This window comes from Oncorhynchus mykiss, chromosome 7, assembly GCF_057628025.1.
Source record: "Oncorhynchus mykiss isolate SJ-2025 chromosome 7, ASM5762802v1, whole genome shotgun sequence".
Classification (NCBI taxonomy): Eukaryota; Metazoa; Chordata; class Actinopteri; order Salmoniformes; family Salmonidae; genus Oncorhynchus; species Oncorhynchus mykiss.
In genome coordinates this window covers 22,046,070-22,072,011 of record NC_143028.1, presented here as the reverse complement: position 1 = coordinate 22,072,011, position 25,942 = coordinate 22,046,070, and the positions used below count along the sequence as shown (strand labels likewise).

Genomic DNA, 25,942 nt, shown 5'->3' with positions numbered 1-25,942 from the left:
CCAACTTTGTGGCAACAGTTTGGGGAAGGCCCTTTCCTGTTTCAGCATGACAATGCCCCATGCACAAAATGAGGTCCATACAGAAATGGTTTGTTAAGATTGGTGTGGAAGAGCTTGACTGGCCTGTGCAGAGCCCTGACCTCAACCCCATTCAACACCTTTGTGATGAATTGGACGCCGATTGCGAGCCAGGCCTAATCACCCAACAACAGTGCCCGACTTCACTAATGCTCTTGTGGCTGAATGTGCCTGCAGCAATGTTCCAACATGTTCCAACATCTAGGAAAGCCTTCTAAAAAGAGTGGAGGCTGTTATAACAGCAAAGGGGGACCAACTCTATATTAATGCTCATTATTTTGGAATGAGATACCGCAAGTGAGTTACTAGGTGTGTGCCAAGAAACAAAATGCATAAAAAAAGGAAAAGCTTTTTTTCAAACTGAATGTGCATATCATTCGTACAAACATACAGCCAGCCATTCGCTGTTCTCGTGTGTGTGCGCGCGTGCCTGATAGACAGCGAGAGAGAGAGAGAGGATAGGGAGAAGAGAGCTGCAGTCGGGACAGTGCTCTCCACAACCCGTCAAAAAATGAAACGGTTCATGTCACACGGATTTATTCAATAACATGTGACACTGCAAGTTGCACAGTCCATCATCCATCATCCGTTAGTTTGACTTTTAAAACATAGCTCCCTAACAAATGATTGAACAATAATTGAAACAATATATATTTTTTATCAACCACAGTGAAACCATTATTGGAGTCATCTGGACCTTTAACCGAAAGTTACTTCCTTTTTTTTCTCGAGGGGTATAGTGAGTGGTGCTGTATAAATGCGGACAGTTGAGTCAGGCAACGAAGGAGTAAAAAGTAAGCGCGAGCTAGGGAGCGAGCGAGCGAGCGCGCGCGTCATAGAGGGAGCGAGAGAACGCCAGCGGACCACAAGACGGAGGGCGAACGGAGTGTCACGGTCCCTGCTATAATAAGAGCTACTCAAAACCTCCACTAACAGCGAAGGCTGGAAGCAGTCCGTCAGCCAGACCTGCTCAAAATGATTCTCCAACTCCTATGGTTTCTTGTCTGCGGCAGTCAAGGTAGGGAGAAATTGTTTCTTGGCGGTGTGGACTTCGTGGATAAGTTGCTGTTTCCGCCCACACTTGTCCATATCCCTATCTGCGGGGACAGTTATATTAGGGAGATGTGGGAGAAGGACCGCAGAGAGCGAGCAAGAGAGAGAGAGGGGCGGATTGTTTGACCGCTGGTGTTTTGTAGTTTCAGCACGTCTTCCAAAGATTGGAACGCTTGCTTTTTGAGAAGGGGATTATCAAGACCCCTTTGACTTCACTGAACTGTTCTGGTATTTTTATTCAGACATTGAATGTGACATCCATCAATTGGTAGAGTAGCTATATCTGGTAAAAAATAATAATAATATATATATATATATATATATATATATATATATATATATATATATATATATATATATATATATATATATTAATCAATAGGAGAGAAAGATTTGTGGATATATGCATGTGGCTGTGGAACGACATCAATAGGATGTGCTTTGTTTCGTTTTTTTGTTCAAGGAGAATAACAAATCACAAAAAGCAGTGGTATGATATGGGTGATTGTCTAGGGATAACAGAAGGCGTCCGTGGCATGCAGTTGGCAATGCGCTGATTATTTGGCTATATTTTGTTAACACACAGCACATCATAACACAACAACCTCCGGGACAGTTATTTCAATTCAAACTGTTTATTCTTTGATTGATAAATAACTAAGCTTTTGTGGAACAATTCAAAGGCATCATTACCCTCAAGTGTTTAGCATTTAAAATGCATTCATTTATATCCTAAGCTTTCGAATGGGTGAAGGAGACTTGGCTCAGAATTTTATTCTTCACAGTGACGAGTATCGATGATTTAACAAGAACTGAGTAGGTATAGACTAAAACTGTAGATGGGTTAGTTTGGGGTGAAAATGTCATCCCAGAATTGGGCGCGTGGACATATATGAATGGCGAGAAGGATTGCTCACCCATGAGAGTGATTGCATGTCACTGGCACATCAAGGGACACATATTAAACCCGGTTACATTATCATGCTTGGCTTTTTAGTGTCCAAAGGTACCTCTGAAGTTAGCATTCAATTGCGGGCAGTCAAGCATTACGTTTGGCCACATTCGTTTTCTTACTGGAACGGCAGGTGGGGGTAGAGCGCTGCAAATTAATATTCAGTCAGAGGACAGGCAATACATGATTGTAAAATTAGGCTAGTGGCCAATCCGAAAAGAAGGGCATTTGTTTTTGAGATGGCTACCACAGGCTATGTTTTTTTTCATATCTCTAATGTCTCCCATATATGAAATGTATGGTTGTGAAAAAAAATATTTTACTTGCAAAAGTGGTTATATTTATAGATATTGTGACACTCCCCCTAAACTCAAAATGTGCAGAATAATGCCTGGCTGGAGGGGGGATTGGCCACAAACCCATGTAATCCAATATTGCAAGCTCTGATATTCTACAAAATGTGCGATACAAGTAGTCAGTTGTACGCCCTACACACACAAACAAAAAACATCAGCATATCTTAATGCATATAGGAAACATAGACCTGTAAACATAGATACAATAGGCAGAAATATTAACTATGAATATGATGATGGTGAGGTTTACTTTTTGGTAGCTGATTACTGGACAACTTTCCACGTCAAATGTGCTCCCTTTCAGTGCTGCATGGTCCTGCCTGGCAAAAATACATAGACCTACAGTTCCATGTGTTTTGATGTTGTGGCTATTGTAATCAGCTCTAAAGAAAACAAGTGGGCTCAGACATCAATTACATTTTTTGGGGGGGTCCAAGGTTCCTTGACAGGTTATGCATCTTTAACCTCTACTCGTGCAATTTAGTCAGGGGGCCACCACAGATTATCTTTGGGGCCACCCTGGATTTAGCCTCAAATCCAATATGGTGTCCAAAATCCAATATAGCTCCCATGTTTTTGTTTAAATAGTTTTTTTCCTGAACTCAATATGGCCAACATAATTACACTCAGACACTGTTGCCTGGATGTAAATTGCCCTAGTTTATTTTGTATTGTGTTATTCTGTCTTAATTAAAAATGGTTTCATACGGCTCTTGGTTTAACTAGGACTGTGCATGGCACTGCCATGCCTCGTGTTTGAATAGCTGAAGCCAACTAGCATTTCAATGTGTGTAACCATCGTGTATGGGGAGGATGCAATCACATAGGGTGGCAAGCTCATAAGGCAGGTTTTCACCACATTGAACCAACACACCGTTCCAATGTCAATGCCACCCTGAATCTCCCAGAACTGTCCTCGATAGGCCCACTCCACCATCAGTTCCCCCTCTGGCAGTTAATAAAGACAGACACCATGGAACTGGACTGCCACATACAGTCAGTATGCCGTTCAACAGCCGAAATGCCATCTGGAAAGTGCTGCCGTGCATTGCCCTCATATGCACCTATTTTTGCTACCACCCGCGGCTCGCCAGCCCATGTGACACCTGAACTGGATTTGCATGTGAAGAATGAGCATTGGTCTGAAACTGTTCGGTCATCCCCATAAGGACATAATGCCATCTATGGCAAACTAGAGGTCCCTTTAGGATGGTCAAACTTAAACAAAAATGCTGTACCTGATTGTGTACGTTGACTGGCGATTGACTGCAATTGTGCATAGTGGTTGGGGATTGACTTTATCAGTTCCACATCCTCTGCAACCCCTTTACTTTCCATCAATGCCGATGGATCATCTTCGAATGTATGTGTGTGGAGCTGGGCTATGTCGCTCATAACCAATGCTTCATAGTCGTAGTCTATGACCCACACTCTAATTAACCTGAAGTCACCCTCACAGGTTCTGTCACTCTCCTCATCTCCTGTTGGGTCCAGACCGTAATCACAGCCAACTATCCACAGTAAATATCAACCAAATATTCATCCTACCCGACTTCTAAAGGAATATGTAGGACGTGACCTGCAATACTTTTTGCCAGGAGTTGGAAAGATCTAAGGGCAGGTCTGTTTGTGACAGCCCCTTCACAGACTCTCCTTCACAACCAGACAACCAATCATTCCACTACTGGAGAGTCCCCAGCATTATTCAGGCTGAGATAACATTCCAGTTAGTCAAAGGGTCTTGTTGGCATGCAAGCTGCATCTGCTGTGTGCCTGTACCCAACTGTTGTAAAAATGGAAACTGATCACCACCCAGCCCTGAATACCCTGCCAGTCATACAGGAAGGATACTGCCCTTGTCGCTGCATTTTGACCAGAAAGAGCAGTTAGCTGTGCAACCTGGTCAGGCCCCATAACTACAACTACTATTGGCTGCTTTGTATGAGAGGTCGACCGATTAATCGTCATGGCCGATTTCAAGTTTTCATAACAACTCGGTAATCAGACTTTTTGGATGCTGATTATGGCCGATTAAATTGCAATCCACGAGGAAACTGCGTGGCAGGCTGACCACCTGTTACTGTTACATGAGTCCAGTGTCATAAGGACCTTGTGGCTGCAAGGAGCCAAGTTAAGTTGCTAGCTAGCATTAAACTTATCTCATAAAAAAAATCTACCTTCACATAATCACTAGATACTAGACAAACCATAACTACACATGGTTGATGATATTACTAGGTTAACTAGCTTGTCATGTTTTACATATAGTCAATGCGGTGCCTGTTAATTTCTCATCGAATCACTTCAACTTCGCCAAACGGGTGACGATTTAACAAAAGCGCATTCGTGAAAAATGTACCTAACCATAAACATCAATGCCTTTCTTAAAATCAATACACAGAAGTATATTTTTTTAAACCTGCATATTTTGTTAAAAGAAATTAATGTTAACTGTGAACTAATTTGCCAGAATGTTACATAATTATGACAACATTGAAGGTTGTGCAATGTAACAGCAATATTTAGACTTAGGGTTGCCACCCGTTCGATAAAATATGGAACGGTTCCGTATTTCACTGAAAGAATAAACGTTTTGTCTTTGAAATGAGAGTTTCCGGATTTGACCATATTAATGACCAAAGGGTCGTATTTCTGATTATTATATTATAATTAAGTTTATGATTTGATAGAGCAGTCTGACTGAGCGGTGGTAGGCAGCAGCAGGCTCGTAAGCATGAATTCAAACAGCACTTTACTGCGTTTGCCAGCAGCTCTTAGCAATGCTTGAAGCACAGCACTGTTTGTGACTTCAAGCCTACCAACTCCAGAGATTAGGCTGGCAATAATATAGTGCCTATAAAAACATCCAATAGTCAAAGGTTTATGAAATACAAATCGTTTAGAGAGAAATAGTTGACGCGTCATAATTCCTAGAATAACTACAACCTAAAACTTCTTAACTGGGAATATTGAAGAACTGGGAATATGTTCGTTAGCTTTTTTACATGGCACATATTGCACTTTTACTTTCTTCTCCAACACTGTTTCTGCATTATTTAAACCAAATTGAACATGTTTCATTATTTATTTTAGACTAAATAGATTTTATATAAGTATTATATTAAGTTAAAGTAAAAGTGTTAATTCAGTATTGTTGTAATTGTCATTATAACAAATATATACATGTAAAAATTGTATTTTTTAAAAACATTTTTAAAATCGGAATCAGCTTTTTTTGGTCCTTCAATAATCGGTATCGGCGTTAAAAAAATCATAATCGGTCGACCTCTACTTTGTGTCCTCACCTTGTTAGGACACACTCATGTCCTGTCACCTCAAATACTTTGAATCAACCTTGCACACTTAGTTTCAGTCAGGTAATGGTGTCTGAGTGTAATTGTTGGCCTTATTTGATTTGGAATAAAAATGTTTTTGTGTAAATTATTCTTTACGGGCATGATTGGTATTATGCTAGCCATGTTGGATTATGGACGCCATATTGGATTTGAGGCTAAATCCAGGGTGGCCCCAAAGATAATCTGTGGTGGCCCCCTGACTAAATTGCATGAGTAGCAGCTAAAGATACATCATCCGTCAACGAACCCTGGACCCCCCCCAAAAAATAAATGTCTGAAGCCACGTCTATTCTTTAGAGCGGATTTGCAATTGCCACAACATCAGAAGACATGGAAATACAAAAAAAATCTTAGTTGGACATTGTAAAAACACCAAGACATCAGCTTCAAATTATTTGGAATTTTGGAAATCTGTTCCCAAGTATTCCAACGTATAATTGACACCTGATCGCATACAATTGTAAGCAAGGTTCAAAATTATGTTTTAATTCAATAGTATCTGTTTGGGTTTATTGCGGTCAATTTGCAGTCTACAAATGATTTGTAATTCTGTTCCGAACCGAACTGAATCTAGTTGATGATCCCTGCTGTACAGACTTCATTGCCAAGAAAGGGTATATAACAAAGTATTGAGAGAAACTTTTGTTATTGACCAAATACTTATTTCCACCATAATTTGCAAATAAATTCCTAAAGAATCCTACAATGTGATTTTCTGGATTTTTTTTTCTCGTTTTGTCTGTCATAGTTGAAGTGTACCTATGATGAAAATTACAGGCCTCTCATCTTTTTAAGTGGGAGAACTTGCACAATTGGTGGCTGACTAAATACTTTTTTTGCCCCACTGTATCAGTTGACTTTCTTCTGACTCTGAAATGTGTGCTTTAAACACATTTTACAGTTGACAAATAAAACTCCCGTTCCCTGGCACCTCTGACATTGACAAAACCTCACATTGTTACTATGTCTCAACAGAGATCCCCCCTGTTCCCTCTAGTTCTATCCAACCCACCTTACGATGCACTTTCTGCTCTTACAACCTTTTCAGGAATTAAGTTAGCTATTTGTTCGCTATGCCATTTGACAGATGTTTTTTTTTTTTTTTTTTGCCCGGGCAGAGTGTTCTCTCTGTTAGAGCAACATTAGCATTAGAAATCCCAGCGAGGCTTCCTCTCGGCAGGTCATCGGTTATGCATCCTTGAAGGTTTATGTATTTTGAGTTTTTCCGGTGCTCAGTGAAATGAATTATATGCTCCTCCGTGCTCGCCCAGAGACCATCCAGTGAGATGTTAAGTGGCATAATTAAGATATTTCTTTGATTCACTAGGAGACATGTCAGCGGCAGAGGATTTAAAAGATTTATGCCCCTGTGCACTCTTTGCACTGTTGAGACATGCGTGCACAGACGTAGGTATGTATGTATATCTTCATCTACACTGATTGAAGTGGATTTAGCAAGTGACATCAACAATGCATCATAGCTTTCACCTGGATTCACCTGGTCAGTCTGTCTTGGTGTTCCTAATGTTTTGTACACTCAGTGTATATACATGCTCCTGTATCTGTGTGTGTGCTGTCCTCTCGGTTGTGTGTGTGTGTGTTATATGACATGCACATATAGGTGAACCGGTTTGTATCAAGAACTGCAACGTTGCTTGTGTTTTAGTGCTCAACAGTTTCTCGTGTGTATTAGGAATGGTCCACCACCCAAAGGACATCCAGCCAACTTGACACAACTGTGGGAAGCATTGGAGTCAACATGGGCCAGCATCCCTGTGGAACGCTTTTGACACCTTATAGAGTCCATGGCCGACGAATTAAGGCTGTTCTGAGGGCAAAAGGGGGTGCAACCCAATGTTAGGAAGATGTTCCTAATGTTTTGTAAACACACACACACACACAAACACACACACACACACACACACAGTCTCGTCGTCAGAGCCTCAAGCTGAACCAACACCTTTTCCAATGCTTTCATAGCAAAAATCACACCATATTAATTTCTGCATGAACGTATTAGGCTAACATTCTCCGGGAATAGTTGAGCACACACAATCCTTTTACATTATGTAACACCACTCAGAAAGTCCCATTAAAGACGTGCAAAAGCTGTTCACATAAGGAATGGCCCGTGTCTTCGCTTGGCGCGCACAGGAATTGATTGCATTATTTGATTAATAGAGTGGGAAGGGGGGGAACACATATACAGACGCGCATATGAAAATGGAATGGCCCCCGGAGGGGAATCGCATATGAAAAATCAATTTAAAGAACGACTGGAGTCAGCAGGGCTTCCAAAACCGTACAAAGGCCAATCTCAATGTTATGGGATATGCTATTTATTTCACCCTTTCTTAGCTCCTTTTTGATTTTTCACGTGCCCTTTAGCAGTCAATCCCGTAATGTTTTAGAAACGGGGGCGGAATTTGCATAGATGAGAAGGAAAAAAAAGACTGCACGCAGTTCATCGGCACTCTTGAGACACAGTGTGTGTGGGTACACATGTGGAAGATCTATAAGGTATTGGCACTATAGTGCAGTTTGCACCTGTAGGGAGTAAGTGTCAATGTAGCATAAAGGGAGAACATAGAGCTGCCAGAAATGTTTGAGAATCAATTTGTTGGATTCGACATTGATAATGGACAGCTTCAAACGTTGTACTTATGTTAATGATTAGTGAATCTGTCTCTTTGAGCCACATGCTATGCAACGATTGAGTCATTCTACCGGGGTTCAATACATTGACACACAGATCTAACATATACACTCTATATACCAAAGTATGTGGACACCCCTTCAAATTAGGGGATTCGGCTATTTCAGCAACACCCGTTGCTGACAGGTGTATTAAATCGAGCACACCGCCATGTAATCTCCATAGGAAAACATTGTCAGTAGAATGGCCCGTGCTGAAGAGCTCAGTGACTTTGAACGTGGCACTGTCCATTGGATGTCACCTTTCGAAAAAGTAAATTCAGAATACAATAACATTCTAGAGGACTCTGTGATGCCAGCCTTGTGGTAACAGTTTGGGGAAGGCCCTTTCCTGTTTCAGCATGACAATGGCCCTGTGCAGAAAGCGAGGTCCATACAGGAATGGTTTGTTGAGATTGGTGTGGAAGAACTTGACTGGCTTGCACAGAGCCCTGACTTCAACCCCATTGAACACCTTTGGGATGAGTTGGAACGCCGATTGAGAGCCAGGCCTAATTGCCCAACATCAGTGATGGCCCAACCTCACTAATGTGCTTGTGGCTAAATGGAAACAAGTCCCCGCAGCAATGTTCCAACGTCGAGTGGAAAGCCTTCCCAGACGAGTGAAGGCTGGCATAGCAGCAAAGGGGGTGACCAAATCCATATTAATACTCATGGTTTTGGAATGAGATGTTTGACGTGTAGGTGTCCACATACATTTGGTCATGTAGTGTATATTCGCTGTGTGTTTGAACATTGCAGTGCATTGGGATGTTGCAGATTGTTTGCTTTTATGAGTTACAGGTGAAACTCTTTCTCTCCAGCTTTCTTCCCCCTGCTTATACATACAGTTTACATACACTTAGGTTGGAGTCACTAAAACTTGTTTTTCAACCACTCCACAGATTTCTTGTTTGACAAACTATAGTTTTGGCAAGTCAGTTAGGACATCTACTTTGTGCATGACACAAGTAATTTTTCCAACAATTGTTTACAAAAAGATTATTTCACTGTATCACAATTCCAGTGGGTCAGACGTTTACATACACTAAGTTGACTGTGCCTTTAAACACCTTGGAAAATTCCAGAAAATGTTGTCATGGCTTTAGAAGCTTCTGATAGGCTAATTGACATAATTTTATTGAGTCAATTTGAGGTGTACCTGTGGATAATTTCAAGGCATACCTTCAAACCCAGTGTCTCTTTGCTTGACATCATGGGAAAATCAAAAGAAATTAGCCAAGACCTCAGAAAATAAATTGTAGACCTCCACAAGTCTCGTTAATCCTTGGGAGGAATTTCCAAATGCCTGAAGGTACCACGTTCATCTGTACAAACAATAGTACGCAAGTATAAACACCATGGGACCACGCAGCCGTCATACCGCTCAGGAAGGAGACGCATTCTGTCTCCAAGAGATGAACGTGCTTTGGTGCAAAAAGTGCAAATCAATCCCAGAAAAACAGCAAAGGACCTTGTGAAGATGCTGGAGGAAACGGGTACAAAAGTATCAATAGGCACAGTAAAACGAGTCCTATATCAGCATAACCTGAAAGGCCGTTCAGCAAGGTAGAAGCCACTGCTCCAAAACCGCCATAAAAAAGCCAGACTACGGTTTGCAACTTCACATGGGGACAAAGATCGTACTTTCTGGAGAAATGTTCTGAAGCAAAAAATAGAACTGTTTGGCCATAATGACCATCATTATGTTTGGAGGAGAAAGGGGGATGCTTGCAAGCTGAAGAACGCCCTCCCAACTGTGAAGCACGGTGGTGGAAGCATCATGTGGGGTTGCTTTGCTGCAGGAGGGACTGGTGGATATCACAAAATAGATGGCATGATGAGGTAGGAAAATTATGTGGATATATTAACGCAACGTCTCAAGACATCAGTCAGGAAGATAAAGCTTGGTCGCAAATGGGTCTTCCAAATGGACAATGACCCTAAGCATACTTCCAAAGTTGTGTCATAATGGCTTAATAACAACAAAGTCAAGGTATTGGAGTGGACATCACAAAGCTGGGTGGTAGGGTAGCCTAGTGGTTAGAGTGTTGTACTAGTAACTGAAAGATTGCAAGATCAAATCCCAGAGCTGACAAGGTCGAAATCTGTCATTCTGCCACCACTGTTCCTAGGCCGTCATTGAAAATAAGGTTTTGTTCTTAACTGACTTGCCAAGTTAAATAAAGGTAAATAAAAAATTGAAGCCCTGACCTCAAGCCTATAACATTTTTCTGGGCAGAACTGAAAAAGCGTGTGCGAGCAAGGAGGCCTACAAACCTGACTCAGTTACACATGCTCTGTCAGGAGGAATGGGACAACATTCACGCAACTTATTGTGGAAGGCTGCCCGAAACGTTTGACCCAAATTAAACAATTTAAGGAAATGCTACCAAATACTAATTGAGTGTATGTAATCTTCTGACCCACTGGGAATGTGGTGAAAGCAATATAAGCTGTATAAATCATTCTCTCTACTATTATTCTGACATTTCACATTCTTAAAATAAAGTGGTGATCATAACTGACCAAAGACAGGGAATTTTTACTAGGATTAAATGTCAAACTGAGTTTAAATGTATTTGGCTAAGGTGTATGTAAACTTCCGACTTCAACTGTATGTGATATACTGCATGTGAGTTCAGTAACAAGGTGTGTGTGTGTGTGTGTGTGTGTGTGTGTGTGTGTGAGAAATGGGAACGGGAAAGCAGGCGTAAAAAAAAGCAAGAGGGAGGCTAAGAGTGAGGGATAGAAGAGATATTAAGTTTAGATTCATTCAATTGAAGTGAATCCCATTGCATCTAGTCAAATTGCATTCGGCAGAATGGAGTCTGGCTGTGCCAAAATTAATCAGAAGTAATTGAATCCTGCCGGGACAGAATTGTATTAGGACAGACTGACGTGATTGGAAGAGGCATGTTACGTTCTAACGTGTTCCCGTGGTTTCTTCTGTCCTCAACAGGGGTTCTTGTGTCTGGCTTTGTCTTATAGTCAGGCAGTCTAATGGACACCGCAGAGGCGGCAGGGTTATGCCCCAGGCTCCTTATTATAGGGTCTGGTCCCCCTGAAAGGGGCACAGAGGAAGATGGGATGGACTAACTGACAGACTTGGGCACACACACACACACACACACCGGCCATCAATCCAAAGCCTTTAGGCCTACATCTCTCTTGTCCCACTCTTGGGGTCCACTGTGTTGTAGGCCGGGGCATGGCACTGGCGGGCATGATTAAATGAAGCATTGATGGCGGTAAGGATGGCAGTGAAGCTTCACAATGGGACTGTGTAGGGATGACCCAGTTAGATAGTATTAATAACTTTATAACTGTGATTGGAGGAGCCACACTGGACCATTGTCAGAGCAGAGGCGTCATGCACATTGACCCTGATGGGGCATGTGCCCTCTTTCCATTTGGATTATAAAAAATATACAAGCTAAAGGTTATTGTACACTATTTTTCAAAAGTTTTGAAAGTTTTTTGGACACTGGCAATGAACACGCCCAAAGCTCTACAAAAAAATATTACTTTCCCAGAGAGGTGGAAAGACAGGGAGTGTGGACAGACACTGGAGACAGACAAGCATAAAACAAGCATTGGTTCATTTCAAAAACAAGTCTATCTTGACGAGAAAAAAGCGGCACACTGAAGTCCTGCAGGTTGTAAAATAGATCGGTCCCAAACCAAACGCAACCGTATCGACATCGGATTGGTAAAACCAATTGACAGATGGAAAGCCAAAGAGACTGACAACCTCAGACACTGACAACCTGCCAGGTCAGATAGATTGAGACAATGGCAGAGAGCTTATAGGCTACAGTACTGTAAGATCATTGGGAAGTGTATATCGACAGGCAAAGAGAAACCATACCATCCCGCCTTTTAGAGCTGATGCCAGACCTTATCCAGTAGAAGTGTGGCGTAAGCAAATAAAACGCTTTGTTATTGGACGGTCAATCAGGGAGATGGAGGATGGGACTAATGCTAATGATGGCAGTGTTGGGCTAGCAGACACTAAAGAGCTGGTGCAAGATTCTGCATTGATTTCCCCCTTACTCAGTCACCCACACCCAGACAGCCTCACTACACACACCCATCATAATGAAGAGGCGAGAGGAGAGAAGGGAAGTGTCGTGTTGCACGTGCATGATCTATAAAATGCACATGCATGCACACACACACACACACACACACACATGCAGGTATTGCACACATTCACAATTGTAGATAGATACATACATTCAAAACATGTATCGCTTTCTCCTGTTGTCTCTTGCGCTCTCCCCTTCTTGACTGTTTCAATTAAATTAGCTTTAGTGGCATGATAACGCAGTAATTTACACAGGAACATTTTAAATCAATGGCAACAGGGATAAAATATAATCCTGCTGTACTACAAATAACAATTATCCTAATTAACTTCACAGTAATGAGAGCAATAACAAAACAGAAATAACGGCATACATTTATTTATACCTATTGTTCCGGTCACTGTCCCTTAGCTTGTGGCAGGAAGCCACATGTTGGCCTGCCAACATAGCACAATGTGGCTTCTCTCCCAATCATTAAGGGAATCAGTTTTTCTGTTAGGATTCATGTTCTTTGTATTGGTTGATAATCACTGGGTAGAATATTGTTTTCAACTCTCTTGGTTTCAGGTTGATGTGAAAATGCTTTCTCTATGTCTTCCGGATAAGTAACTCTCTCGAAGGGATATTTGGCCTCGGCTATGAGTATGGGGTTAATGTGCGCACTCTTTCTCTGTCGGTCTCTCTCCCTCTCTCTTTCCCTTTTATGTCTCTTCAGTCTCCCTATCTCTTGCCTATCCCAACCTAATCTCTCTTCCCTCCTCTTTACCTCCCTCCCTCTCTTAAGAGTGGGGGAACAGAACAAGGAGCTCCTGGCTCGTCTCCTGCTGGGTAATTAACCCAAACTGTGATTGATGGGCTCTCCAGCGAGTGCCGCGGGCCGCCTGCCATTGACCTGCCCGGGAACACAGCCCCAGTCTGCCAATCACAGCTCAGCATTACTAATGGGGCGTAAACATAGCCCACCACCGCCTCACTTTGGCATGTCCCAACAGAGACATAGGCTGTCTACATCTGGTTTGTGTTCATTATGGCATGCAAAATATGATTATTTAAAACGTTTTGCAATGGAAAGTAAGTGTTTCTCATTGCATAGAGCCTAACACCTGGGTTGTGTTCATTAGGGCACTCAACAGACGATCATTTAAAACAGTTTTGCAACAGAAATTGAAAGCTAGTGTTTCTCATTGGACAATTCCAGGTAGTCCATCCCTGTTTCAGTCTGTTTTCTTCTGCTTGGTGCCTAATGAACCCTACCCAGACCTGGTGCTATATAATAGTGCCGGGTGTCCCCTTGTTATGGAACAATCCTCGTGTCTGTTTGATTTCTTGTGTTTGGCCTGTTGTCCCCTCACTTCCTGCTGAAATAGAGCTGAAGAAAGACTAGAGATGGAGTCTGGTCATATTTGCAGATTCTCAAATTTCATGCCCAGTGCCAAGCGTCTTGTTTATGGGCAGTGCCTTATGAGGGGAGAGAAGATGGAGGGAGGGAGGACACTTGATACATGCCATGCCCTGCTTCAGAGAAACTTCTCAGAAGTCCAGTACCTTCTGCCACTGTGCAGGGGCTTTAAAAAAATCCCCCTGTACGTGTGGGTAAGGCTGTGTAACACGACTGGCCATTCCACTGAGGTTCTCTCTCGTACTCTTCATGGTCCTGCTACTCTCGTCTCAGTTCTTGAGGTCCGCAAAGAGGAGATATCTCGATTCTCCCTACGTGAATGGTTTCTAAAGCAGAGTCTGTTTGTCTTCACAGAGGAAGTTAATGATGTTTGTTATTGCTGAGACTCATTACACATATTAATACCGTAGATAAGGATTTAGTTTGACTTTTTACATTTTCTCTATTTTCCCACAATGCCTCTGGGATCACACCCACGTCTTCCAGGTGAAGCCGGGGGCAACGTTCTCTCACTGTTTAGTGTCTACTCGACTTCTCTCGTTAGTCTTTCTACAATCCAATGGGGCGGCCTCGCCAGGTGTGTCGGGAAACAAGTGGGCGTTATTTTATTTTTTAAAATTTCACCTTATCTTTGAAATGCATCTCTTATTTTTCTTCCTCTCCTCCGTTATTCCCCAGAATAAATATTTTCCCCTGCTCCCGTTGCGGGGGGCACCACTGGGATCGAGTTTCTCTTTCCGCCAACAACGCGTGGATGCGTAACCATGGACGATGGTGCATGCACCTCTTCTGTGAGAATACAATTCATTCCTTCTCATCCAGTATTTACTTAGCTGTGTGTGTGTGTGTGGTGTGTGTGTGTGGTGTGTGTGGTGTGTGTGGTGTGTGTGAGAGAGTCCTGTTTATGGGCATATTGCTGCTCCAGATGGAATAACAGCTTATCCCCAGGTGTCGATCTAACTCTCTCTCTCTCTCTTTTCCTGGTAGAGTGCACCTGGGCCATAGCATGCCACTGGGACACCTGACAGATTAGCTTTGTAGATATACCTGACTTCCCCCTCTCCCTCAGGTGCTAGTTCTGCAAGCTATTCTTGCAAGGGAAAAAAAATGAATTCATGAGAATGTGTTTATACAACGGAAGGGTCTAATGCTGATTACCACCGGCTAAATCTATGACATTAAAATGCCTATTTACTCTGTTCCTATTGACTGCGCAATCCACTGTCTTGTCAGCCCAGCCAGGCAATTTATAAACTTGATCTCCACTATAAAAGCATCTAGATATTATCTCATATTTCGTTTAGACTAACATTTTGTGTCGGGATCAGACAGGCAGGCAGCTTTTCTCAGCTAGTCAAAATCATGGATCCTCATGTGCAGCTAGTTTGCTGCTTTTCCAGCTTCAGTTTGAAGTGATTGTGTTAGTTGTGTTGTTGGCTAGTTCCTCTGAACAACAGTGTCCTGATGAGAAAGCACATTTTCTATGTCAGGCAAAATTGTGCATCATTAGCTCATTACTATGGTTGTATCCAAATAAATGTAACTAGAAAACAGCTTAAACAAACACAAATGCAGCTACTTTGCTGTTATTGACGTGACTAAGTTAGCCGTTGATGGCTAGCTAGCAAGCAAGGGATAAGAACATTGCCAGCCAGTATGACAATGGGACATTTAGAACAAATTACATCTCTGGCAACCGAACCAATAGAACGAACGATTAGCCGGCTTAGGTAGCAACCCTAAATTTGTGTCGGGACTATATCTTGTGGAAGAATGAAATAGTAGGAATAAATTAATCAAAATAATATTTTTTATGAAAATAAGTATATTTTAATGTTGGTAAGCCCTCCAATGCTCAGACACTGTGTACACGTTCATCTGAGGACTATTCTCTGGAGGTAAGAACTAGAAGGTAGAGAGAAGAGATTGGAATCCTGTCCAATGAATTATTTCTGTATCCAGTTGATATTCATTTGTCTGATACTTTTATATTTATGCTCCTGCCAAGAAAGTGTATGCGCAAACCACTAAAGTAGGTTTGAAATGATTTGACTTTCAAATGATGGAGGAAGGGAGAGAGCGATGCAAGCCTTTCGAAGGGTCTTGGATGCCGTGCATGCTCACATCCCTCTCCTGTACATAAACCCCTTGTTGATGGCTGTTGTATTGACGCACTGGTATAAAGAACCCCACAGGGACCTGGGCCAGCTTAGCAACTGAGCAATCACAGCAAACACACACAAAGCCAAAATGGAGGATCCGTCGAATATCCAAGACTGGCAGTTCTAACTTGATTTGGACAGAATAACAGGATCAATCCAATTGGTACTTGTGAGGGGCAGTTCACCAACAAAGTGATATGGATAGAGCACTGTAACCATCTGGGTCTCAGTAGGTGTCGGAGTGCTGATCAATAATCAGTTTTGCCCTTTAAATCACAATGAGAGGGAACCTGATCCTAGATCAGCACTAGCGTTTAGACAGCGGTCCATCATTTCTGTGGCTTTTAGGAAATATGTATTTTAAGCTTCCTGCTCCTTATCCACATGGCAGTGGTAAGCAACATGGGGAATGAGACATCATTTCTGGACTCCGGGCGGAAATCGGCGCAACAAATGGACAAAAGAAATGCTCGGCAGCGCCACTCTGGAGTCAATAAGAACAATATCAACATACAGCCAGACTGCCAAGGGGAGGATGTAGCCAGCTAGAGCGCCCTCGAGGCTGATTCTCAAATGGCACCCTAATCCCTTTATAGTGTACTACTTTTGATAAGGACACACAGGGCTCTGCTCTAAAGTGGTGAACTAGATAGGGAATAGGGTGCAAGTTTGGACACAGCCTAAGAGGTGGTGGTGGTCAGAGCCACATTTAATAGAGTTTCTCAGATGATAGGGCAGTTTCATTTGAAACAGTCACGCAACATAAAGCCCAAGTAGAAATGGTTAGACTCTCAGTAGGCCTTGGACTTCACTGGCAGTCCTGGAATGGAATTACCTGGGTGATACTGGGATTGTGTGTGTGTGTGTGTGCGGACTCACGGCCACCCACCCACCCATTCTCCTTTGTCCCTCTCCCCTGAGGGGTATGATGCCCGGTCTGACTTAATCATAAGAGGACAAAGATACAGCTACACAGAGGCACCACCTCACCCTGGAATTCAGACCTCATTTCCCTGCCTTTTTTGGGAGATGGGACTCTCTCTATTTCTCACACTCTTCCTCCTATTCCCTCTACATTTTCACTCTCCTACTGCACCTCCTGGGGTTACTATGAAGACTAGTAGGGCTGATAGTGTGCGCTATTCTCCACGCTGTCATTAACGCTCACCAGACTACATGCATATTAGATTTATTCTTTCTTGTTATCTCTCGCTCTCCTCTCTTGCTCATTCTTTCTTTGTCTGTGTCTCTCTCTCTCTCTCTCTCTCTCTCTCTCTCTCTCTCTCTCTCTCTCTCTCTCTCTCTCTCTCTCTCTCTCTCTCTCTCTCACACTTGTGGGAAGGAAGGATTAACAGAATGACTACTCATAAAACTGTACAGAAAGTACAGCATCTACTTCAAGTGCTACAGTACCACACATCTCCCTCATGCAAAGGGCCAATCACAACCTACTTCTTTGCTATTTGAGTGAACATGGACAGCAGAGTGAATACCTATGCTTTCCTATAGCCATTTCTGAGCTCGGCACCTGGCACCACTTATAAGACATGAATGGTTTCTTTTGTCGGCTTCTGGACACGCATGACCTCTGCCTGTCTGCCTGGTCTTTTAGCAGAAATAATAGTCATAGTTCAATGGAGAATTCTATTGGGAGGACTACAGTTCCACACGTTGGAATTGAATGCTGAATGATTGTCATTATGTTTAAAAATACAAAAATTGAATCAAACATTTTTTGAGGATAATGGTTTTTTCAACCTTTTTAAAAAAATTGTTTGGCATCATGCATTTACAGTAGCATATTTTTACTGTCATTTCAATATATTTTAGCAGACATCATAACACTTCTTTAATATATTTTGTATTTATTAGGATCCCCATTGGCTGCTGCTTCTGTGTGCATCACAGTCTGCAATATGTTGGTGGATAGAGGATGCTTATTATTCTTATTTATACACTCTTCTAGAATCTTCCTCCAGAGTCTAGAATTTCCCCCTCTTATCTTTTATAGGCGGGTCTACCTAGCTTACCTAACTTCGCCCTAGTTCTACCGCCCTGCTGATTACGCAACACTTTACAAGGAAACACTTTTCGAGAAAGACAAGCGATACTCCCCTCTTGTCACTGACAGTGTGCATTGCGCCGCTTGAGAGGTCCATTTGTTTGGTGGTGCAAGTGTCCTGTAAGATGAGAAGTGGTGAGACCAGAAATGTATGCCGTGATGAAGTGTGCCGTGTTAAGCCGGGTGAGGCATCACCGTGGCGTTGGTGGATGCTCCGTCTCCCTGCTGCTGAAGGGACCAGTTTACCTGTAATGGATTGGGAACAGTTCAGACTCTCCTACTGTACTGTAGCACCTGGGGCCCAATGTATCAAGCATCTGAGAGTAAGAGTGCTTATTTACGATCGGTTTTGTCTTGTAGATCCCAATGAATGCGATTACATGGATCCTAGATCGGCACTCTCATTTTGAGATGTCTGATATATACGTCCCCCTGAGCGCTGAGATGCACAGATGGGCCTACCTACGCTAAGCAGGCTGTGATTATGAGTGCTGCTGAAACGATTGGTTATACTGTACACGCCGCTTTGGCCATTCATTCTGTGAAGTTTGACACCGTTTCTGTGTAAATCAAATGTGATGGATATCCAAATCTCATCCACAAGGTGGAACATGATATTAGTGTTAGGGTGAAAACCAAGCTGTGTGTGTACGTACCGCTGTATTTGTGTGCACGTGTTCGAGATGTGTTAAATGTGTATTTTTATCTGGGAATTTTGCTTACTCTCGTGTTCTCAATGTGTCAAATTGCTCCTCTATGGCTGGTGTCCCTGAGTATTGACTCACGATGCTGCTCTCACATCTTACGGCATCAGCAAAATGGCATGCAAAACAGTCCACACGCTGACATTATCTGTTTCCTGGATCCCACACCGTCATTCGTCATTAGCTGTACTGCTCTCCTCCAGATGTCATCAATCTATCACCCCTTTGTTGGCTAAATGTGTTGTTCAGCTAGATATACCACCACACAATAACATATAACCTTAGTATCAGCAGACAGACCAGTACACACAAGTATAGTGTAATATATACACTACATGGCCAAAGGCATGTGGACACCAGCTTGTTGAACATCTCATTCCAAAATCATGGGCATTAATATGGAGTTGGGCCCCCCTTTGCTGCTATAACAGCCTCCACTCTTCTGGGAAGGCTTTCTACTAGATGCTGGAACATTGCTGCAGGGACTTGCTTTTACTAAGCCACAAGAGCATTAGCGAGGTCGGGCACTGATGTTGGGTGATTAGGCCTGGCTCGCAGTCGGCGTTCCAAATCATCCCAAAGGTGTTCGATGGATTTGAAGTCAGGGCTCTATGCAGGCCAGTCAAGTTCTTCCACATCGATCTCCACAAACCATTTCTGTATGGACCTCACTTTGTGCACAGGGCCATTTTCATGCTGAAACAGGTAAGGGCCTTTCCCAAACTGTTACCACAAAATTGGAAGCACAGAATCGTTGAATGTCATTGTATGCTGTTGCATCAAGATTTTTACCTTCAATAGAACTAAGGGGCCTAGGCCCGAACCATGTAAAACATCCCCAGACCATTATTCCTCATCCACCAAACTTTACAGTTGGCACTATGCATTGGGGCAGGTAGCGTTCTCCTGGCATCCGCCAAACCCAGATTCGGACATCGGACTGGACTTCCAGATGGTGAAGTGTGATTCATCACTCCAGACAATGCGTTTCCACTGCTCCAGAGTCCAATGGCGACGAGCTTTACACCACTCCAGCCGACGCTTGGCATTGTGCATGGTGAGCTCATGAAGCTCCCAACTAACAGTTATTGTGTTGTCGTTGCTTGCAAAGGCAGTTTGAAACTCGGTAGTGAGTGCTGCAACCAAAGACAGACGATTTTTATATTCTACACCCTTCAGCACTTGTCGGCCCCGTTCTGTGAGCTTGTGTGGCCTACCACTTTGCAGCTTAGCCGTTGTTGCTCCTAGACATTTCCACTTCACAATAACATCCTATTACGGTGCCACGTTTAAAGTCACTGAGCTCTTCAGTACTGGCCATTCTAATGCCAGTGTTTGTTTATGGAGATTGCATGGCTGTGTGCTGGATTTTATACACCTGTCAGCATCGGGTGTGGCTGAAATAATGTCCACATACTTTTGGCCATGTACTGTATGATCAGAGGGCTACATCCTAACTTGATTTATGCAACTCAGACTTTTGCGCTAAACATGCATCGGTGCCAATGGGAGATGTATAAATACAACCTAATTGAGCAGATTTGTTCATCTCTACAACTAAGAACCAGTTTGGATCCAGAATATGACCTGGTATACAACCCATGTTGGGGAAGGCCCAAGCTTCAAGGTCTTGTGAACGTTTTAATAATGTGAGCAGTGCCAAACTGAGTAAATGCATTCTAAAGAGCCCTACTGTGAAGTAAATAATGGTGTCTGTGTAGATAATTGTCTTCGATGAGATTGATTTCTACCACCGCTAACTTCTACACACCATTAACACATTCACTGATTTACAGATTGAATGGATCTTGTCTGCAAGCATGTGTGTATTTACATTTGTGTGTGTGTGTGTGTGTGAGCGTACATGTGTGCCCGAGTGTTCAGTTGAAGTCGGAAGTTTACATACACCTTAGCCAAATACATTTTAACTCAGTTTTTCACAATTCCTGACATTTAATCCAACCAAAAATACCCTGTTTTAGGTCACCACTTTAGTTTAAGAATGTGAAATGTCAGAATAATAGTAGAGGGATTTATTTCAGCTTTCATTTCTTATATCACATTCCCAGTGGGTCAGAAGTTTACATACATACACTCAATTAGTATTTGGTAGCATTGCCTTTATAATTGATTAACTTGGGTCAAACATTTCGGGTAGACTACCACAAGCTTCCCACAATAAGTTGGGTGAATTTTGGCCCATTCCTCCTGACAGAGCTGGTGTAACTGAGTCAGGTTTGTAGGCCTCCTTGCTCGCGCACACTTTTTCAGTTCTGCCCACAGATTTTCTATAGGATTGAGGTCAGGGCTTTGTGGCCACTCCAATACCTTGACTTTGTTGTCTTTAAGCCATTTTGCCACAACTATGGAAATATGCTTGGGGTAATTGTACATTTGGAAGACCCATTTGCAACCAAGCTTTAACTGTACGACTGATGTCTTGAGATGTTGCTTCAATATATCCACATCATTTTCCATCCTCATGATGCCATCTATTTTGTGAAGTTCACCAGTCCCTCCTGCAGTGAAGCATCCCCACAAGAAACAGTGGCTTTTTCCTTGCTGAGCGGCCTTTCAAGTTGTCGATATAGGACTCGTTTTACTGTGGATATAGATCTTCACAAGGTCCTTTGCTGTTGTTCTGGGATTGATTTGCACTTTTTGCACCAAAGTACATTAATCTCTAGGAGACAGAACACGTCTCCTTCCTGAGCGGTATGATGGCTATGTGGTCCCACGGTGTTTATACATGCGTACTACTGTTTGTACAGATGACCTTTAGGCGTTTGGAAATTGCTCCCAAGGATGAACCAGACTTGTGGAGGTCTACAATTTCTTTTCTGAGGTCTTGGCTGATTTTCTTTTGATTTTCCCATGATGTCTAGCAAAGAGGCACTGAGTTTGAAGGGAGGCCTTGAAATACATCCACAGGTACACCTCCAAATTGACTCAAATTATGTCAATTAGCCTATCAGAAGCTTCTAAAGCCATGACAACATTTTCTGAATTTTTCCAAGTTGTTTAAAGGCAGTCAACTTGGTGTATGTAAACTTCCGACCTCAACTGTATGTGAGTCATGCAGAGAGAGGGGAGCTTTTGTTTGTGCTGCTGGGCCAGTGATGCTATCGCGGCTAATCTGCCGGTAGTGGGATTGTGCTGTGAGCTAATAGATGAGTCTTCATCTCCCTCTACAGGGAGCCACTGGGGTGGAGAGAGGGGGTCCACTGCTCTGGATCTCTGGGTTTGTGTGAGTGGGTGTGTGTAGCACTCCCAGTCTGTGTGTGTGTGTCACTGTGCATGTGTTTATGTGCCCTGGCCCCAGTAAGATCACTATCTCAGTGATGACCTATAGTTACCCCTGCGTCCCCAGGCACTGCAGAAATTATAGAGGACAAGTGAGGGCGCAGATACATGTTTTTGTACGGCTGTGTGTGTCTGTCTCTGTGTGTGTGTGTGTGTGTGTGTGTGTGTGTTGCATGTGCAAATACATGCTCCCACCTATTGATTTCCAGTTATCCACACAAGTGAGTTTTACCACAGATATGCAAAGAGCAGTGGCCTGTCAACCTAAGAGGAGATGAAGTCTTTCCACCCCATAGAGTACGTGCTCTAGACACACGCACACGCGCACACACACACACAGCACATTCAAGTTGCATGCAGGATATTAAAATAAAAGTACATTTCGTAACGTATTGCTAACCTTACTGGAGTGGGTCCCTCTTAATCTCTGTGGAGTGGCATACGAATGCCGAGTTGTGTATGGATACCTAGCCCCTTTAAGCAGTGTGTGTGTCCCTTAGAATCTTGAAACAGTAGTGTGTGTAGTTATTTGGCTGTTGCTGATGTGTCTATTTGTGTGTTAGGAGAGCGTTCGACAGGGACTGAGGGGGGGGACTGAGTAAGGCAGAAGGAAATGAAACTGCCCGCACAATGGCACTCTGGGATAGCCATTGGTAGTCAGTCCTGGAGATCACCTAGTGAGCCACGGGGAGGGAGGGAGGGAGGGAGGGAGGGAGGGAGGGAGGGAGGGAGGGAGGGAGGGAGGGAGGGAGGGAGGGAGGGAGGGAGCTGTGAAAGTGTTGTATTGGTGAATGGAATCTGCAGAGGTAGGGATTGATGGAGGAAGGGGGTAGCACATGGAGGTAAGAAACCAAGGTGGCTCCCGAGTGGCTCAGCGGTCTAAGCTACTGCATCTCAGTACATGAAACTGTGCGACAACCTGGTTCGAATCCACATCCAGCCCTGATTGGTAGTCCTCTAGGGCAGCGCACAATTGGCCCAGTGTTGTAAATAAGAATTTGTCCTTAACTGACTTGACTAGTTAAACAAACAAAAAATAATGGTGTTGGAGCATGACAGAGCGGGAAGAAAGTGAGTCTTGATAGATTCTGCTTTGTGGGTGTCTAGGGGATAAGCAGATGGTATATAGGAGTGGGCACCCATGCCCTGTCATTGCACCTTAGAGCAGTTTGCTGAGCTGTCGTCGTGGTGGTGGTGGATATCTCTGGCTTGTGCTCAGCTCTCTGATGTCAGTGCTGCTGCCACTGGCCTCGCCTGGGAGCGTTCAGCATGACCGGAGAGAACAACGCACGCACACACTGCAGTCTCCAATCTCCTAATGCTGTTGACAGTCCAGGAGAAGACCATTAATTACTAACTAACACCTCACTGTTTTGATTTACCTGTCGCTCTAGTGTGTGTGTTTGGGGGGAGGGGGTGTGCCTAATTGTTTGCTTGTGTGTGTGTGCGGGGGAGTACATGTTTGTTTTGTGTGTATTTCTTGGTTTGTTTGACTGTAAATGGATCATGCATATCTGGCTGTTGTCTTCCCTGTGTTTGTGTTCCTGCTTCAGCATGTGACATTTCTCAATTCTGGCTGTCACAGCACAGCATAATTGAGAATCAGCCAGCCGCAAGCTTTTCTGGTGGCAAACCGAGTATATGCATTGTGCTTACACCAACCAGTGTGTGTATGTGTCTCTGTCCTAGTCAAGTGGAACACAGTGCCAGTATAAAAAGCAGTTGCTTGCCTAAACATCCAAGACAGTTTGAACAAAATAAGTGGTTTACCTTTCTAAATTATTTTGTCATTTATAAACTGTAATTTGACTCAATTGTAATCATGTTTCAGCTGTAAGGAATTGGTTTCAAATTGACATCTATCCAATTTTATTAGACATTTAATTAATTTAGCAGATACTCTTATTCAGAGTGACTTACCGGCGCAATTAGTGTCAAGTGCCTCACTTAAGGGCACAGTGACAGATTTTTCACTTTGTTGGCTGGGGTTGGCTGATTTGAACCAGCAACGTCGTTGCTAGTGGCCCAAGGCTCTTAACCGCTAGGCTACCTGGTGCAGATCAATACATGTGGATCAGTAAGCACATCGATTGCCTAAGTGCCATGTTAACATTAGTGATGGGGGAGTGAATCGAAAGTTAAATATTGGGATTTTATTTTTGACTGTATATTGTATCATTTTGACAATATCACAATATTTTTTTCTGAGCTATTTGGCTGTAACTGTTCCAATACTCCATTATTTTTCCTTCATACATTAGCTTGTGTTCCGCCTTCTTTTTAAATAGGGAGCCGACATATGATGAGCAATATGTTTTGGAACATCGAATCACCATAAAATCACAGTATCGAATCGCAATGCATATAGAATTGTGAGAATCATAAGAAGAAATAGGAAACACATAGTGCCTTAAAGTATTCACACCCGTTGACTTTTTCCACATTTTGTTGTGTTACAGCCTGAATAAAACATTGATTAAATTGAGATTGTCACTGGCCTACACACAATACCCCATAATTTCAAAGTGGAATAATTTTTTTCTGAAAAATTAGAAGCTGAAATATCTAAAGTCAATAAGTATTCAATCCCTTTTTTTATGGCAAGCCTAAATAAGTTCAGGAGTAAAAAAAAGTGCTTAACAAGTCACATAATTTGCATGGACTCACTGTGTGCGATAATAGTGTTTAACGTGATTTTTGAATGAATGACCTCATCACTGTACCCCATACAGTGCCTTGCAAAAGTATTCACCCCCTTTGGCATTTTTCCTATTTTGTTGCATTACAACCTGTAATTCAAAAGAGTCCAAAGTGGTGAAGTGAGATTTAAAAAAATAACTTGTTTAAAAAAACTGAAAAGTGGTGCATGCATATGTATTCCCCCCCTTTGCTATGAAGCCCCTAAATAAGATCTGGTGCAACCAATTACCTTCAGAAGTCACATAATTAGTTAGTTTGCAAACAAGTGGACTTTGTTTAAGTGTCACATGATCTGTCATATGATCTCGGTGTATATTTACACTTGTTCTGAGAGTCTGCAACACCACCAAGCAAGCGGCACCATGAAGACCAAGGAGCTCTCCAAACAGGTCAGGGACAAAGTTGTGGAGAAGTACAGATCAGGGTTGGGGTATAAAAAAAATATCCAAAACTTTGAACATCCCACGGAGCGCCTTTAAATCCATTTCTAAAAAATTGAAGAATATGGCACCAAAACATACCTGCCAATAGAGGGCTGTCCACAAAAACTCTTTCAGTCTTCCAGAGATTTGAGACTGGGAGGGAGGTTCACCTTCCAGCTGGACAATGACCCTAAGCATACTGCTAAAGTAACACTCGAGGGGTTTAAGGGGAAACATTTAATGTCTTGGAATGGCCTAGTCAAAGCCCAGACCTCAATCCAATTAAGAATCTGTGGTATGACAAAGATTGCTGTACACCAGCGGAACCCATCCAATTTGAAGGAGCTGAAGCGGTTTTGCCTTGAAGAATGGGCGAAAATCCCAGTGGCTAGATGTGCCAAGCTTATAGAGACATACCCCAAGAGACTTGCAGCTGTAACTGCTGCAAAAGGTGGCTCTACAAAGTATTGACTTTGGAGGGTGAATAATTATGCACGCTCAAGTTTTTGTTTTTTGTCTTATTTTTCAGTTTCACACCCAAAAATATTTTGCATCTTCAAAGTGGTAGGCATGTTGAGTAAATCAAATTATACAACCCCCCCCCCCCCCC

General features: G+C 42.8%; 1 protein-coding gene across 4 annotated transcripts in view; it reads left to right on the top strand.

Moving 5' to 3' along the window:
• Positions 1-513: 513 nt before the first annotated feature.
• The window catches only part of ncam2a (neural cell adhesion molecule 2a), a 395,309-nt gene continuing 369,880 nt past the window's right edge, over positions 514-25,942 (top strand). For 3 of the 4 annotated variants that reach the window (XM_090240541.1, XM_036983099.2, XM_036983098.2), the window contains exon 1: positions 844-1,096. In XM_090240541.1, coding sequence (XP_090096667.1) covers positions 1,054-1,096 — 43 coding nt within the window. In that variant the 5' untranslated portion in view covers positions 844-1,053. Of the gene's footprint in view, positions 1,097-25,942 lie in introns of all 4 variants that reach the window. The other variant, XM_090240540.1, reaches the window with a different exon arrangement.